This window comes from Podarcis pityusensis (assembly GCF_964106645.2).
Source record: "Podarcis pityusensis genome assembly, chromosome: 6".
NCBI lineage: Eukaryota > Metazoa > Chordata > Lepidosauria > Squamata > Lacertidae > Podarcis > Podarcis pityusensis.
The window spans coordinates 69,574,303-69,592,901 of NC_138030.1; the positions used below are offsets into that span (position 1 = coordinate 69,574,303).

The following is an 18,599-nucleotide window of genomic DNA, read 5'->3' on the forward strand; positions in this document are numbered from 1 at the left end:
TATGAAGTCTTATATAGTTGGGAACCTGTTGCCTTACAGAACACCTCTCCCATTATCAACCTACATGGGCCCTTGTCCAAGTGTCCTTCCAACAGAAATGTGATGGGTGGTTACAAGAGAGAGGCCCTTCACTGTAAAGACCCTCGGTTGGAATGCTTTTCCAATGGAAGCTTACCTAGCACCAAGATCCACCATTTTTCAGTGCCAGGTTCAGACTTTCCTCTACGTCTGGCATATGGTTGTTAATTGTATTTCTCTGTGGCTTGATGCTTTTTCATTTTTTTAAATAGCTGTTTTAGTGGTGATCTTGTTGATGTATTTATTGTTGGGAATGGTGTATGATTGCTTTTAGTTTGAAGCACATTTATGTAATACTCTGTTTGATATAAATCACAATAAAGTAGTGATGGTAATAATGGTGCACCAGCACTCTAGATAGTACTGTATAGGTTGTACTGTGTGTGGAATGAGTTAATTCCAAGGATGATGGTTGGTTGTGCTGCATGATGTAGCATGACAGTACGTTATAATAGGCGGGGGGTGGGGGAATTATGCTTTGAGCACTTTCCAGGTATTTCCTAATATCCTATAGAGCATCTGCTAGACTATCTTGAGTTTTGTGCCTGTGAAGAAACGCTTTTTTTTAAAAAAAAGTCATATTAATAAAAAACATAGAAATATGTTGCTTATGTGGATAAATTAAAGCTTTAGGAGAAACTACTGGTTGGGTACAAGCAGACCGATAATTCTCCTCTAAGGTTGCTATGGAAACAAGCAGTGCTTGATATAATTGAGAACATCTTAAAACATCCTGGTGTTTCTGCTTTTTCCCCCTCTGCCATTTTGAGTCGCTTTATCTGTGTAAAGGTAATGCTGGCTAAAAACAAGTCATTAATGAGCATCGCTATTTGAATATGGATCTGCTATCAACTGCTGGTATTTTTATTGGATAGTTTGCATATCTCAAGCTGGCTGGATGAAGACAAGCTCTCTGGATTTGTTTGTCTTCCAGTTCTAGTGGCTGTATGTGAGAGCATCAATGCTTTTACTTTAGAGATTAAATAACTCATTTACTGGGCAAACATTACTAGCAATATGTTTCCAAAAACCAGCCTTTCAACATGAATGGTAAGTCACTTCCATGTTTCTAATGTTATAGTTTCGTTGGAACGATAAATTTATTTGCTTTTAAAGGAAGTGTACAGAATTATCCCCCGTGTTAAGTTAATTTATTGTGAGCTGTTTTCTTTTTCATCTAGTTATTATAGAGTTGCTCTAAAAAGAAAAAAAGACCAGTAGTAAATTGTTTAGTATTCTATAATGTATCGGGATGCAGCATTTAATAGAATATAAATTATAACAGAGCTAATGCTTTCTTTGTAAGTTTATATTTTTTGCTATGTATAATTAAAGTTTAACAATCGTAAGTGAAGACTTGTAGAAGCATCCTAGCTTTTATTTTAATTAGTTTTCTTTTAGCATCTTTCATGTCACCATTTGTAGAAATTTACATAAATATCTGAGTCAAATGTTTGTCTCATCATTTGCAGATGGGGATTTTTTTAGCTTTCTGTGTGTGGTAGATTTTGCTACATTTTTTAATCTCAAGGAATTATGGAGAAAGAGAATTTTGTGTGTGTGGTGGAGAATACATTTAAATTAAGGTGCTGGCATTTTAAATTAAAGCTGATCTGGTGAGGTATTAAGGCAGTTGCTGTGATCAGATTACCAAATTGATTTTTGTCAACATTTCTGTCAAATTTGATTTTGAGATCACTTACATAGCAGGCAGAGGCAGAATATAGATTATCTGCCCCAAACTTCAGTGAAATAGGCAAAGGAACAAATAACTGTACATACCATTTTGTTTTAAGCATATAGTTTTGTATTTAAGCTTATTTTCAGAAAAAGGTTTTATCAAATGGCATCATGCTTCCTGAACTTCCAAAAAAAAATTTTTTTTTCAAAATAAATGTTTCAAGCATTTCACTAGTGTGAAAAATGCAATTTAAATAGCAATGCTGCTTTTAATGTGTTGAAATAATTTAAATAAAAGGCAAGATCAGTACAGAGGATAATAAAAAAAGATGCTTATCTGCAGAGCAATCATGGGGTTTTTTTGTTTTTTAAGAATACAGCAAAAAATAAATTGCTTTTCTAATGCTCCAGTCTCATAATCATGGAACAAACATGATGTGTTACCTGACTTTTGGGGAGGCTAGTGTATATGCAAAAACAGAATCTGATTCAGGCAGCGGCCTATTTCAGACATGGTAACTACTTATGCAGGTGCATAAGTAAAATCTGACCCATAGGAAAGGTAGGCCAATAGATTTATCTTCCATTGACACCCCCCCCCCCCGCTTTTATCTTTTATTGCAAAAAATAGATGGAAGAAGTCTGGTTCTTTTTCTGTTTGTGAACTATATACTGACACAATGTACATGTAGTTTTTAGTAGAGTTTGCCATATTACAAGCAAAGCTCATAATATGCAGAATCAGATTTCTATACAGTGATCTCCATGCTGGTTTAGATCATTTGCATATGAAGGGTGTCTTACTGGGTATAAAACTGTATTTGGCACTTGGAATTGCATCCACACATATACATGCAATCTTTTGTATAGCCCCTAATGGCTACTTGGTGGAGTCAGCTTTAATCGATAGCCAGATCAGATAGCATGATTAACTTATCTCATGATGTGGGAGAGACAGTATGTCCTGTTCTGCATATGCATGCTTACCCCAGCACGTTTAGGTTTAAAGATAAAGTCGGGAAATTATCACAGTCCAGAGACACTTGCATATTTTATGTTACATATGTATGTCAAGCTAACCAACATGGTGTCCTCCAGAGGTTGCTGAAGGCTGTCGTGTTAGCTGCCCTGCTGTATGCTCTATGGAAATGTGATGCCCCGTCATGGACATCAGGGGCAGGATAGGAATGCTGAATCCAATGCTATCTTTAGAAGGGTGTGGACTTGCCACCGGATCAGCAGTCCACACAGACAAATGCCTTGGTGGGCTTGCATGTCCAAATTTGTTGACCAGGGCCATGATTGGGAGAGGTAAGCTGGTTAGATATCCAGCATCTGACTGACATCCCACCTCACCCAGTCCCTGTGTATCTAGTTTAGAAGAAATCTTTTAGCATATTCCTTTGAAAAGCATACCGCAACTTCCTTTGCTTCCACTTGCACTTATGGCATCTCCCTACAGGAGAGAAAGAACTTCAGCATAGTAGGTGCTGGGGACTTGCTCCTTTCATTCTGAGTAAAGGACCGTAGCTCATTGTGAACAGAGCACATGCTTTGAACGCAAAAGAACCCACGTTCAATCCCTGACATCTCCAAGTAGTGGGGAAACTCCTGCCTGCAACCCGGGAGAGCCACTGTTTAACAGTGTTGACAATACTGATAGGCCAGTGGTCTTTCTTGCTGCAAGGCAGCTTCCTGTACATTCTTATCTAAGACAAACTGAAGAGCATGCACACATTTTTTTTATTATTAAAGCTCTCTGGCTGTGTTTACAGGCTGTGTACTTATTCAATCCCATCCCCCACCCCTCGTGGGCTGCCTTCAGATGTCATGTTTCCAATCAACTGGGAACAGGCCATATGCCTGTCTGTTCTCTTCTTCCCTTCATGCCATGCACTTAAACTGCTTAGTTTGATCAAACCATAGTTTGCCATTGTGCCTAAACTCTGCACACTGTAGTTTAGAGCAAGCCCCCCCAAATGAGGAACTCAGGGAGGCTTGCATTTCTGGTTTGGAGGGCTTTCTCTGAACCTCATTCTGCTGGGGCTGGGTGTAATGACCAACTTCCTGGGTGCATTGGGGTGGCAGGAGCTTGCAAGCAGGCAGTATTCCAATATGCAAATCCTGGTTTGAGGGTTCAGAAATTGAATACCTGAGTGCATCTTTGGTGTACACTTACATAGCTCTTTAATTTCTCCTACATAAGTTGAAGCTCATCATCGGAATTAGTATCACTAGAGCTGTTGTAGTTGTACAGTTACTTCAGATTTTATGACAAAATTCAAAGGAGGAAGTTCTGTCTGTATAGTCTGCGGAAACACTGGTGATCAGCTGAAAACAATGTAGAAGTGAATGTGCAAGAGCTCATACATGTGTGTGTGTTAAATGAGAATGAAAACTTGAGACATGTGAGTGGTACTCACTTGCACAACAGGGCTCTCTTGGCTCCTTCTCACTGGAGAAATTGTCAAAATTCAGGAGGGAGGCTGTCTTACACAACTTAAAGTCCCTTTTCATTCTCACAATACACCCTTTCAGTCCAAGCACACACACACATGCACATGAACACACATTTCATGTAGTTGAGCAATTCAGTGACATGTCCAAGTGATATGCAAAAGTAAAAATGTGGTTTTCTTAAACTATGCCTCTAGCTGTCTATACATGCAATATTAGACTTAATATTTTTTGTTTAACATATGTTAATTACTTAAATGCATCTGTTTTCATTACAGATCTTTCATATAAAAAATTCTTCAGGTTAGATAAAACCATCCTAGAAACTAAGGTTGGTCACAGCAGCTAATTGACCTCAGTACTGCAATGAATAAAATATCTCCTGACAAATGTAAACATTGAAGTTTCCCTTGATTTGAAAGCTAATACGATAACAATTCTGTTAATGAAAGACCTTGGGCTTATTAGTTTGAGATTTTCAAATTAAGTGATTTACTTCCAAGAGTCCTGATTGTTTTAAAGCTGAACAAATGCTACTTTATAAGGTGATGATTTGGGGCGGGTGAATGATGCTTCACCTCTTCTCCTTCTGCATGCTCTCAGGCAGGCAGGCACACCAAAATTGTTTGAATACCTGAAAACGTAATTTTAATTTGAACACTTTATGGATGTGTCAAATTCAAAACCCATGCTTCTAAATCTCCTCCTCTCCTTTTCTTCTGTTTTCCCAGAAGCTAAGCTAAACTATGGTGATAAACAAGAGGGGGGGGGACCATTTTCCTGGAAAAGGGAAGACTATAATATTTTATTGCAGTCTATCTACATAATAAATCCTCTTGATGTTTCTTAATACCTGATACATGGCAACCAAATTAGTCACTTGACATTCTGTCACCTGGATCTATACTGACAGTCATATTTGCACACTGTGGGTCTTTATTTATTCGGAAATGACTACATTGGATCTTTGATTCCAACCTGATACCCTTCAGCTGTTTTGGACTGCAACTCCTGCCATTCCCGTTATGGTCGAAAACAGCTGGGCAGTAGCAGGTTGGTGAAGACTGTCCTATGCAGTTACTGTGGAACTTCCCTCTAGACAGGTGTTTTCAGCTCTTAAAGGAATAGCAGAGCAGTCTAAAACGTCCAGGTACTGTGTTTCCAAGAGAGTTGCTTCAATGATACAATTATTTTGGATTTCTATAGGGTATGTAGAACTAGCACAAAGCAAATAGTTGTTTTCATATACTTTTACTATAGAGTTCCCTCCTAAGGGTTTATAAGCCCTACCAAGGCATATTTGAATGTGATATGCAATCCTTGGAAGTGAGGGGATAATTTCTCTCTCCTCTGCCCCGTCACTTTTCACCCTGCTCTCCTGCCTTTAACCCAGAGGCACCCAGAGCCAAGGTAACGCACCACAGCACTCAATCACTATGTGGACTGGTGAACACAAGGACCAGTTTCCTGTCACTGCTGTTTTCCTCATTCCTGTTTCATAGAAACCAGCTTTGTGATTACCAGTTCCTGTGCATTCTGCAACACACTCTGGTGGTGAGGAGGTGGGTGGGGGGAGTGGTAATCTCCACAGCTGCCTCAAAAACACAGCAGAATATCATGGGCAGCTCTGTCTCTGCTTAGGTCCACTCACTGAGTAGTGGGCCCCACCAGTCATGGTTCCTGGGAAGGAATTGCTGTTCACCACCACAGAGAATCTAAACTGTAAGGCTAGCTTCAGATTAAGAGCAGGAACAAGGTGCAACAAAGGGGGAATTACAGTAGTTTGCCTGCCCAGAGCTGTATGTAGATGGAATCTTAAAGCATTTTCATTAAACTTTAGCTGCTCTTCCAGAGTGTGAACAGATTGTTAGGAGGCTGATAACTTTGAGGCATTTCATAAGGCGGTTTTAAAGCACGCTTCTGACATACAGAAACTGAAAACATGTCTGCCGGGTTTTAACCTGAAGCTGCCCGCTTCTCCTCCACCCCTCAACTCAAGTCTGACTCATTTATTTCCATGGTAGTAAAGTTTGTACATTGTAAATATAGACTCTAATGTTCACATAAGATGCTTTTGTCTACAATATCCCTCTTGAAAAGAAGTTCCAGAATTGGCACGCTGGAGAAATATGCTCTTGAGCAAGTATTCTGGCCATATTCTTAATCTGACCTGTAAACTGCTAGCTTCTCAGTTATACTCAACTGTATCATTTGTTATGATGATCCCGAATTTCCTTTTAATCTCTTGAGCCCTGTTGACTGCATTCTAGCTGTGAAATATATGTCCTGTAAATGAAAGGTGGGGTGGGGGGAGGTTGCTGTTAAATGAAGGCTTACTATAAAAAGACGCACAGCCCTAGTTAGAAGCAAATAGCAAGATCCAAAATGTGTTATGGAAACGTAGCTCTAGGTGTGGACACTGCCACACCTTTAGTAAAATTTTGATGGCTGTATTGTGTTTGTGTATAAATAAACCGAAGTAGACAGGGTGTTCTCTGTTCAGAAATGACCTCTGTTTAGGTAGGATTGCTAACTGTTTTGTGCCCAGGCTTGTTTCAATGACTTCCTGATTGTTATCCCTTTTACAGTAACGTGGTTACTGTGGAAACGCTTGCTTTGGAAAAATAGAATATTTGTGATAACATAAAAGGTTGGTTTCTCGCTCCCCCCCCCCCAAATAATAATGTTTGAGGGTTGTAAAAGCTGCTGGAGAATAAGCATTTCTCATGGATGTTTGACAATAGCTGTTAATCCTGCAGCTGCAATTAAGCCCATAGGTCTTTATTGCTCTCGATTCTACTTGCTGCTAACCAGTCTGACCAGACCAGATACTGTTGGGCTTTCCTGTCCTGCAGCAGTCCTGTAGGGCTTGGGGTCTGTTGCCCATGAGGTCACTGGAATTTTTGGAGTCTCAAGTCTCAAAATAACTTCTGAGCCTAAATAGCATCTCAGCCAAAGACAGAATGAAGGCACCTTCACAAACTGCAAGATGTCTGCCCTTTACTTCTGTGACTTTTGGGGGATTACTCTCATATACCACAGTGCATGTTTTGCTAGCACACATTAGGGTCATGCGTAAGGTGGAAAGCAAAGTCCATAGCTGCAGAACACATGTTCTCTCTTTGTTCTCACACTTGCAGAAGCCTGCAATTGTTGAAGTAGCTTTATTCCAATGGCGAAGGAAGGGGGGAGGGAAAGGGGTCCTTTCGTATTACAATATGTTTTCAGACCCATGAAGGTTCCGTATTGCTGGTTTGCCACAGGAGAAGCTGGGAGAGGACAATTTCATTAAGTTCACATACTTAGTTATCTTAGACTTTGCAAATGCAAGGGCAGGGGTGTGTGTGTGTGTGTGTGTGTGTGTGTGTGTGTGTGTAAAACAAGTAAGAGAACAAGAAGCAAGGTTTCTTTCCTCACCATCTGCCCAGGTAGCAGGAGTGAGGGAAGTCAGTAACATAAATACCTAAAACAATATAGGTGCTTTCATTGCTATTAAATTCGAGTCCAGCTGTGTTTTTCACGTCATCTGTGTTAGGTATTCTGCTTCTAGTGGAGACAGAGGTGCCCACCATGTGTGGACTCCAGGAGCTGGCATGCTGGCATGGTCCTTAAGGACTTTTGCATAAAACTCTGAATTCTCTGTGTACATGAGAGCCAAAAGGAGGAAGAGTCCAGGTAATTACTTCATAGCTCTTACCTCGGACTTGTGCAAATATGGGTGTGTCTTTTTCTCATGGATTTTTTTACTTCTTTATTGCCTTATTGGGGCTGACTCTTCAGTATGAAATTATTTTGACAGTAACAAGGGAGTATGTCAAACCACTGCCAGTATATGATTAGCTGGTGCATGTTTCTATATTTAAAATTACAGAAATCTAAATTATTGCCATAATACTTTCAGAATTTAGAAAATATGTCCCAGATATGTCTAAACTTAGTTGTTGTTTTTAAAGTAAATGCTCTTCCAAGTTTTACATATTTGTATAGCTAAAGGTTTTATTTCCATTATGATCAAATTATTCACTCATTTGAGTTGGGCTAAATTCACCATACATAATAAGCATAAAGAGGGCAGTTGTGGAATGATTTTACCTATAACTTGAAAGGAAACATTAAGAAGCTCTTTCCAGAAATCTTTAAGACATATCTACTATCTAGGAATTACATCCACATTATGAGTTCACATGTCAAATATTCACCAGTGCAGTACTTGCCGAATTCTTAAAAATTCTAATTGAAATAAGTTAACTGTACAGATTTTTCTTAAAAAGCTTTTCACAGGAGAATTATTTAGAACCCTGCTAAAAAACTTGTTTTCATTATTTATTTGAATATTGCACATTTCCCATGTACTTACTTTCTTATGCTACTTGGACTTGCAATCTGCTCTTAGACTTTGTAGCTGGAGGATAGAAACTATGTTACATTAGCCCTTTCCCACATATACAGTTGTCTGATATGATTAATAAACAACAAACAATACGATTACAATGAGAGTTCCCAGATATATATATATGAACTAGCTTCTTTTTTATCCCAAATTTTTACATGGGGAAAAAAGTGTGTGATTCATAGAGGATGAAGGAGATATGCACCCAAAAATATTTGTTCCTACCTTGCGATTTTTTTTACAAAACAGTGCTATCTCATAATTGAGTAATGTGGCAAAGCAAATTATATCTTCCATCCTATCCCACTATGATCCTGTTCAGACCATCATATTATTTGGATTACTGTATAGCAAACAAGCTGTAGCAAGCATCCTCTTCCTTCCCATGCAAAAGGAGGAGAGTGAATACTTCTACTTTCACTTTTGACTGAAACACTTTCCACTTTCACATGAACTGAAGGAGCTATAGCTACTAGACAGTTATCAAACCAGGATATCAAATTGTGATTTAGGTGGTCATCTGAACCAAGACCAAAAACAATGGGTTCATTATATTTTGGCTGTGGGTGTTGTATTCTAAATTTATTCAGTTGAATGTTTTGAAGTGTGTTGTGGACTGTGGACAAATAGAAGTGTTGGAAAAGGAAGTAGCTACTTTGAAATCATCCAAGAAGACTGTATTACAGTTTCAGACACTCCAGAAAACTGCAATTGGAATTGGAATCTTGAGCAGCTAGTGTTATTTTCCATTATCATTCTGTGTAAAGATGTCTCTGATTTTTGGATAGGTTTAACATTTGTGGGTGCGCTAACCAAGGGATGGAATGTGGGTGTGAAGTTTAAGGCCATGATGTAGTCTGGTTATAAGTGTATGGGGGGGGGGGCGGACACAACTGCACATATAGCTTTTTTGTGTATTTCCTCTTCCGCCACTTATGTTGCTGAACAAGCAAGTTGCTTTTCTGTTCAGAATAAGGCACGCCAGCTCAAAAGTGCTTGGTTGCTGTGGAGATGTCAAATCTTGGGCTGCACATGCAGCCCCCCCCCCAACGTTACATATATCTTTGTTGGTTTGCAGCCGATGAAATTTTATCTTAATATGCATGACTAAATATGCAGTTTGGGGGGCAAGTGGTAAGTCTTTTCAATCAGCACAACTGCTATATAAATGGCATACTTGGTTTCTTCTAATATTTTAGCATATAATATATTTATATCTGTATTGGTATCCCTGGGCACCTGTTGCTTTAAATTATTACTGAAGTCCTCTTCCCAAGATAACTTATGTACCCTTTTTTTTTCAGTGTACAGTACAATACTTTCCAATTCTTACCTGTTGGTTCTTTAAGTGAAAATGTGTGTGTTCATTTGGTTGCTTTTTATACAGTAAAATTTGTGGTGTAGTCTGCTTTGACAACGTGGGAGGTATGATGTATACTGATGCCCATTTCCTAGGGAAGAGAACGGTGGGAAGGGAGCTGGGTTGGGATGAGTTTGATTTCTGTGTGCCTCATATGGAAAATACGTAAACCCTTTTTCTCTTTCTTTCTTTCTTTCTTTCTTTTCATCACAACTATGCGGGTGAATGTTCCTACAAATCCTTGGTGAAACCTTTAGAAACCTTTGGTATGCTCATTCTTTCATTAGAGCCCAAAGTCATTGACTGTACTATAAAATTAGGAAAAGGAGGACAATCCAATTATAAAACTAAGATATTGCTAAAATGTGCACTTGGGGTGGAAGGCTAGTGGTAGGTCATCTTCACATTTGAAAAGTCTTCATGTATTTTACACAATTTTCTTCTTTTCACACACTCAAACTCATTTAGATCCCTAATACTATGCCACATTTAACTTTCTTTCACTTGAATTGGAGTGGAATTTCAAAGAAGCAATTTCCTTAAATTGTGATGTAGGCCAGTATGTAATGAATTGCACAACTAGTTCATTAATCTCCTTTCCCCACCAGCACCACACTACAATGTGTCCACTGCAGGTGGATCTAACCAGGCAATAATCTTCCAAAACATAGGATGAGGTTACTCCTGTTCTGGCCACCTCAGACCAGGATTCCCTAACTGTTCTGCCCTGAGATAAGTAACCCTCACTTAGGAATACAGAATTTTTACAGAATAGCCTGCTGTGGTTTGGCTAATAATAATGTTCAAATGCTTAAAATGTAGAAGTAATTGACTTTTTATTTTTGTGCACATTTTACATGGGGTGTACCGAATATCACCTGAAATGCAAAATTAGTACTTTAAGATAGTCTCTGACTGTGGGCATCTCTAATGTGCAATTTTGTAACCCTATGTTTTGCCTTTGCTTGCAGTAATGCTGTGCACTTGATTCTTCAGCTTGCAAACAGCCTTTAAGCAAAAGTGATGCATTCTATTAAGGAGAACTGTTTGCTCTCCAAATACCAACAGGGCACTTTTGTTAACTTTACAATCTGCCGCCAGTTCATCTAAGAGGGATCTGCATCACCTTAAAGCCTGCTCGCGTGTCCAGTGGTGTGGCCTGTTAGATTTTAAACTAGTTTAAGCAAACTTGTGCTGAAATTGTAATTCATAAGCTTTAGAGAGCTGTTAGATCTCCTGTAGAAATCTTGCTTCTTATTTAGCGTGTGAGTTGAAGAGTTATGAGTTTTCATTGGCACTTCGTAAAATAATTTCAGAGAGCTTTCGATACTTTAGTGAATTGTTCTAAACATCACATTTTCATTTTTGATTACAGTGAAAGAGTTCCTAGCCAAAGCCAAAGAAGACTTTTTAAGAAAATGGGAAAGCCCCCCTCAGGTAACAAAACCCAATTTAGCTATCATTTTCTTGCAATTTAGTCTTTCATGTTTGGGAATATAGGAAGGCACTCTTATATGTGATACAGTTGTGATAATTCCTGGGAAAAAATGATTAGGTTGTGTGCAGGAAACTTTTAACGATTTCTTCATCCCATGCACCTGTTTTTGTGTGTACTTAAAAGTGGCAAACAGTTGTTCAGTAGTGAATGTGGAGAGTGACTGTTTAACCAAATAAATGGTCTTCACTGGTTACTTAGTTTCCTCACAGAGACCTTACTAGCTATGTTTTCATGTGACAATAAGCTGGGCTTTTTGATTCATCACAATTTATGTTAAACACTGGTTGGTTATTTCCTAACAACAACAAAACATGGCTTATGACGTCAGAACATGGCCACAGGTAACCTAGTGATGATATTTGAGCTTTCTTGTGGAGCTCTGTTTGTTGCATTGTCATAGATGGAACAGGAGGCCTGTTCAGAAATTGGGCCTAATACTAATAAACCCTCGATCACCATAGCTCTTAACTTCTGTTCAACTGTATTGCTTGGACTTCAATCCAACATGACTCTTGTCTACCACTTGTTATAGGCTGCATGGGAGTTTTTGTGTCTCCTAGATCCATCAGCTCTTTGAGAAAAGTTTAATATATTAAAACTCTGTTAACCGTGATTGGGGAAGTGTCAAGATGTCTTTCAACTATAACAGGCTCCAGATTCTAGCCCCTTAAATGTCTTAAGTCAATGGGAGGTATTTAATTCTGTGCGAGAAGAAAACATATCAGGTCAGAACTGAGGTGGAGGGAAGCCAGCTCATCTCTGTACACTCCATTCCTCCCCAGTCATACTGGAACTGTAGCGTGTACTTGTCCCTAACAGGAAATAAGGGTGCTTGCCCTAAGAAACATGGTTGTGACCAAGAAAAAGGCCAAGTTGGTGCATTTTTTAAAAATAGTTAAATACTTAATTGTGTGCAACCAGCCTCAGCTGCTGCCTAGTAAGAATTAATATTCCTATTTTGTAAAGGGTATTTTCCACTTTACAAAATACATTGTATTTTTTCCCCTCTAGTACTAATACTGTTAACAAAAAATATGGTGAATTACATGAAATCCAGCCAGTAGCTATTTCACATTTTCCATTTATGATTACTACAGAATATGGTTGACATCCTTCTTGATGAATTAACACACTTTGTGTCCAGAGGGTGGTTTGCACAATGATCTTTCTTGTCTCCTCCTGTAGCCTCCTTCCACTGGGGGGGCTACAGGGCTTCCTGACTTTTTGGATAATATTTCTCAAGAAGGGAGAAAGGAGCTATAGGAGAGAGATGGAGAACAGAAAGATCATATGACCTTTTATGGCTGCTGTTATATTTATAATTGAAGTTACAAAAACGTTTATCTTTTTATACTTGGAATATCTCAGTGTCTTGTTTTGTGTTCATGTAGAATACTGCTGGTTTATTATTTTTTTAATTCTTTTTATTGATTTTCGTTTAAATAACCAAAAGAAAATAAATCAACAATATCAAAAAACATCCATACACAACATAAAAGTAAAATAAATTTTCATTACAATTCTTTGTCTCCATCTTTAAATATTTCCTCTACGTACCTATTGACCTCCTTCCCTCCCGATTTCGGGCTTCTTAATAAAACTTCTTTCTCTTTTCTGCAGCTTCATTGTTAATGGTTTGCACATCGTAAGATTTATATCAAACCTGCTGTGGTTTTTAAGTTTCTATAATTTCTTTCAATGTATACTATAAATTTATTCCAGAATACTGCTGGTTTAGATGACTTTGAGAGGCTAAAAACACTTGGAACCGGATCATTTGGCAGAGTCATGCTGGTGAAACACAAATCCACAGAGCAGTATTATGCCATGAAGATACTGGATAAACAAAAAGTTGGTATATTTTTTATTATAATAATCTACTGTGTTTGTTGAACACTAATATTTGTGTTCTGTTTCATTAGGGTGGAGTACTTGCAACATGTATTAATACTGTTGTGTGCTAGTTATGACCCTGGTGAAAAAAGAGGTAGATTGCTGCTCAAGAGTTTTCCTGAAGTTTGCCTTACAGAAGTAATAGTCATTTACTGACAGTGGAAGCCAATTTGGGCACTTTACCTTTTTGTTTTGTTTTGAAATACTTAATGGATATTATGATTGCAAATTGCCTGTGAAGTTTTTTATTGGCAATTAATTTTAAAGAACACTATTTCTAAGTTAAGATTTTTGCGCTCAAAGTGGATACTAAACGTGATACAAAAATAGAATGCAGTATTTTAGTGTCCTTAATCTTAGCATGCATATACTGTTATGCATATGATTCTTTTGCTCATGCAGATTACTGAATTTCAACTGGATATATTCTACTATCTTTTGTACTCTCACCGTAAATAGCTTGATCCTTCATTCTCTCCCAGGAATAAAGATTATACAAATGTATATATTTTCTACCTTTCTGTCTGTAATATTGGGCCGTGAAGTCGTCTTCCTACTTACTAAATATGAAGGGGATATATATATATATATATATATATATATATATATATATATTCTTGCTTTTTGCTGCTTAATATTTGCATGGACCTACCTAAAATCTTTTAAAAGAAGTAAGCAATTCTCTTCAATGAGCATTAGAAAATAGCTGGCTGATACAGCGTGATCCACTTTTTAAGCTAGCCATTGCTAACTCATTTGACCACATTGATAGCTTACGTTCTATTCACAAGCATCTTGCATTTCTCCAGTTATCTTGTATCAGGGAGCAGTACTAGATAAGAAGGGAGTATTTTTAGTTTGGTGTTTTAATATAGTCTAGCAGCTGCAAATTTGGAAGGGAGTTGGCATGTGGCAAATCAACACCCCACAGGCTAGTTTCAATAATATAGACAGACATTAATACACAAATTATGAATACCAGCATGAAATCTGAAGCAATGTACATGTTTTCCGTACCAGATTGTTATTTTTATTGTACTTTTATGATTCAAAAATAGACCCATCTGTTTTGAGTTTCATTTTGCCCAAAGTTAAGAACTAGGTTCTCAAAATTAAAAACCTCAGCTAACATTCACATTTCCATATGCAGTGGAATAATTATTCATCAGAGCTATACTTTTGTAATCCATGTTGCAGGCAGCTTGCCCAGACTTTGGGGAGATCCAGGTCCTTTCAGACATTTTGGGTGCCCATTTGGGCTTAGAGTAGTGGTTTTCAACCAGGATGCCATGGCACCCTGGGGTGCCTTGAATCATGGTCAAGGGAGCCGTAGTCAACAATGGCTCCTGTCCCTCTTTCCTTCCCTCCCTCTTCTGATGTCCTTTTGGGTGTCTGCCTCCCAAAGGTTTGCACAGCTGTTTGTTGCAGCAGCCCTGGCTACAAGCTCCCCAGGTGAATGGTGCCTCAGGAGCTGGCTAGGGGGTGCTTCCCAGGCCTCCATTGGGGCAATGTAAGGAGGCACCTCTCTTTGAGGATGTGGGGGTGGGGCAGCTCAGAGACTAGGGACGGAAGCTGCAGCTGCCCAGAGGACTCCCAAGGAGACGGGAGAGGAGGCTATGGGAACACTCCACAAGGGAGGGTGTTTGAAAAAGGGTGATAGGCTGCTTGTTCTGCAGGCAAGAACCCCTCGGGGTGCCGCAGAAAGAATGTAGTTGGTCAAGGGAGCCGTGGACTCAAAAAGCACGAAAACCTTTGGCTTACAGTGATTTCAGATCATTGCCCAAACCTCTCCACTTCTAACAGTGGCATGTGTAGAGTGAATGCACAACTGTGTGTGTCCCATGTTCTTCTGCTAAGGCGCCTGATAACAGTAGAGCCTTGCTGGTATCTCCTGTGCTATGCTTGCCTCTCCTCCTTTCCCCCATGGCCCCTCCTCTTTTCCATTGCTGCCTGCTTGCCATGGATCAAGTTAATCTTTAATTGGAAAGCGATCTTATGTGCAAGCAAGTCATGTCCTTACTTTTTCAGGCACAGTCCTCTTGAGCCCCTTGCCGGTGGTTAATATTAGTGCCGAGTAACACACAGTGTTTACGGTCTGCACTAAGCTCCATCGCCACCACCCGTCACTTTTCCTTTCGCCCCCAAGGAGCTGCAAAATGCTCCTTGTGAAGCAGGGAAACTGCTGCACTTGTGGAAGCTGCCTGGGCATTTTAGAATCCTGGTTTCCTATGGAAGATTGCCCTCTAGCTTGCAGATGGCATTCCGAATGGTGACAAGAGGCTGTTATCCCACACCTACTCCTTGCATATTGACATTGATTTTGAACAGCTGGAGAAGGAAGGCTAAGTAAGGGGGGGAATGAGGCGGCCTGTGAGCCCTTTCTCCACACAGTTGTGACACTTCTCACTACGTCCTTGCTTCCCGTCCTTTGCTGCAGTTTACAGATCTGTCATGAAAATTACTATGCGCCAGTTTGCCACAAGTTTGACTTTCTATCAGTTATCTTATGCACACGTAAGACTTTGCTCCAGGACCATCATTTGTAGCCATGCATGTGCAAGAAAATGGTTCCCCAAATTTATAGACGTTGGACATTATTCAGTAACATGCAGAGAGGTGACATCTGATTATATAAAAGCTTTCATTAGGCTGTTTGTGTTAGGGCTTGGCTTGGATGTTTTCCGAGCCTGTGGCAGCTGCTTATCCATGGGGAGATCTTGTACATCTGCAAGGAAAAAAGGCATTCCTTTGGAAAGACACTGATCAGGCGCTAGCCACATAGCCATTTCAAGCAGCTGCATGGGAACTGCTTGCTCAGCTGGAAAACATCTAAAGGGTGCTGTGGCTTCTGAAGTTTTTAAGCAATTGTATTCTTCGTATGGGATGCGGGTGGCGCTGTGGGTAAAACCTCAGTGCCTAGGACTTGCTGATCGTAAGGTCGGCGGTTCGAATCCCCGCGGCGGGGTGAGCTCCCGTCGTTCGGTCCCAGCTCCTGCCCACCTAGCAGTTCGAAAGCACCCCTAAGTGCAAGTAGATAAATAGGTACCGCTTTATAGCGGGAAGGTAAACGGCGTTTCCGTGTGCGGCGCTGGTGCAGGCTCGCCAGAGCAGCTTTGTCACGCTGGCCACGTGACCCGGAAGTGTCTTCGGACGGCGCCGGCTCTCGGCCTCTTGAGCGAGATGAGCGCGCAACCCTAGAGTCGGTCACGACTGGCCCGTACGGGCCGGGGTGCCTTTACCTTTACCTTTATTCTTCGTCAGTTAGTTATTCTGCTACCCGTAGTAACGTGTAAGAGAGTGAGTCTCCTTTTCCTGGTTCCTGGGGAAATGTTTGAACTTCCTGACATCTCGCCAGTTGCCAGTTTGCTGCTTTCACTCTCTCCTTTTGTAGCTCTCAAAATGCATTCAGAATAGGGAAGTAAGGAAATTATAGTGGTCTGTGGCTGTTAAGAACAGGTGGAATATTGGGTATTAGCAGACTTCTGACAGGCTCTGTTGAGCACAAGCTTTTTTTTTTTTTTTAAAAAAAACTAGCTTACTATGCAAACAGACAAAAGTAGGAGAGCTACTTTTTTTGTTTTGCAGTGATTAAGCAGTTTTCACAGAAGGAAATCATGCCTAGTCAGGAAGGAAGCTACAGAGTATATGAGAACGCTTCTAAGCAGCAAACATTTTTAACAGGCTATATGAAAGTAAAAAAAAAATGGACCCCCAGATATCTGTGTGTAGATAAGCTTTATGCCCTGAAAACCCCACTTTGTGTGCCAAGTGAACTGAGCTTCTAGACTCTTGTAGTATTTGAACTGCATGTGCACACAGACCATATTTGTTAGAATTCCTCTTAATACTCCTTTGACAGTGTCAGTAGAAAGGCCAGAGTTGAAAAAGGTATAGTGTGCCATGCCATTCTTCTTCAGATGTAGCATCTTCTAAAAGGTAAAAGAGGATAACTGCCTTGCTACCTAAATTTGCTGTATTAAAGTGGGTGTAGCAATCCGTGCTTTGAGAGCTATATGTAGCACTCGCCACCATCTTTTAGAAGCGCTGTTCTTAAGTTATTATTTTTTCCTCTTTCCACTAAGAAGACCTTGACTTGTTTGAATTCTCTTAATGTTTAGACTCAAGCGTTTAATAAAAAATGTTTTGTTCCTAGGTGGTTAAGCTGAAGCAAATAGAACACACACTTAATGAAAAGAGAATATTACAAGCAGTGAACTTCCCTTTCCTTGTAAGACTGGAGTATTCTTTTAAGGTAAATACCAAGCGAGAAGGTAACTGTTATTACATTTTTCTTGTACAGCTTTCTGTCTTTTTAGAGTCTAGTGATTCCTGACCCACAGGTCAAAACAAAGGTGATTTTAGACTCTCCAACTGTAAAAAATAAAATAAAAATGAAGCTAAATGCTTGGCCGTCATCCTGATCACAGTCTGATCAAAAGGAGATAAGCATGCAGCTCCATGATAAGCTTTAAGGACTTGAAGGAGTGATCCCAACAAAGCAAAAAGCCCAGAGCAAAAATTTCAAATCGCCTCATCGCCCTGGGTTTGTTTAAGTTGCCAATCCCCCCCCCCCCAGCAACTTGCTGTACTGACCTTTAGGGAGCCTCTTAAACACTGAGAAAAATTGAAAAAGTATGGTCAGTTTGAATTCATGGACTACTTGAATGTTTCCTGTCTTATTTTATGTTCAGTCTTCAATAATAAAAGTACTTAAAATGTATTATTAGTATTATTTTATGTTTGCTTGTTAGAAAAAAAATGCAATTTACTTGGGTTGTCCTAAGTACCCCAGGTTTACAACTGAACATACTTCACTTTCCCCTAGGACAATTCTAATTTATACATGGTTATGGAATATGTTCCTGGGGGTGAAATGTTCTCACATCTAAGAAGAATTGGAAGATTCAGGTAAGATAATAAATGAATTATAATTTATGAAAAATGATGTGAGGAAGGGAATGAGAAAGAGGTGATAGCTCTTAGCTTTCAGATGTTTAGGAAATATTTGCAAGGGGATCCTTACTTTATTCTTATCCATTATGAACATTAAGGCTTTCAGAAGTGCCTTTGAAAAACAGTTTCTCCTTCAAATAGGTAGTAGAGAATGATAGAGAAGGACATAGCAATAATATTAGGTTGTGCAGTCCCTTTATTAGATAAAAATAGACATTTCATTATTTAAAATTAAATTATTTTTTAAAAAATAATCTGCTTGTACAACAAGACATCCTTTTCTTCTCCTT

General features: G+C 39.4%; 1 protein-coding gene across 3 annotated transcripts in view; it reads left to right on the forward strand.

The window, feature by feature from the left end:
- The window catches only part of PRKACB (protein kinase cAMP-activated catalytic subunit beta), a 53,760-nt gene that overhangs the window by 25,587 nt on the left and 9,574 nt on the right, over positions 1-18,599 (forward strand). For 2 of the 3 annotated variants that reach the window (XM_081010574.1, XM_081010573.1), the window contains exons 2-5: positions 11,341-11,402; positions 13,186-13,314; positions 17,510-17,608; positions 18,182-18,264. In XM_081010574.1, coding sequence (XP_080866700.1) covers positions 11,341-11,402; positions 13,186-13,314; positions 17,510-17,608; positions 18,182-18,264 — 373 coding nt within the window. Of the gene's footprint in view, positions 1-815; positions 1,129-11,340; positions 11,403-13,185; positions 13,315-17,509; positions 17,609-18,181; positions 18,265-18,599 lie in introns of those variants that run through there. The other variant, XM_081010575.1, reaches the window with a different exon arrangement.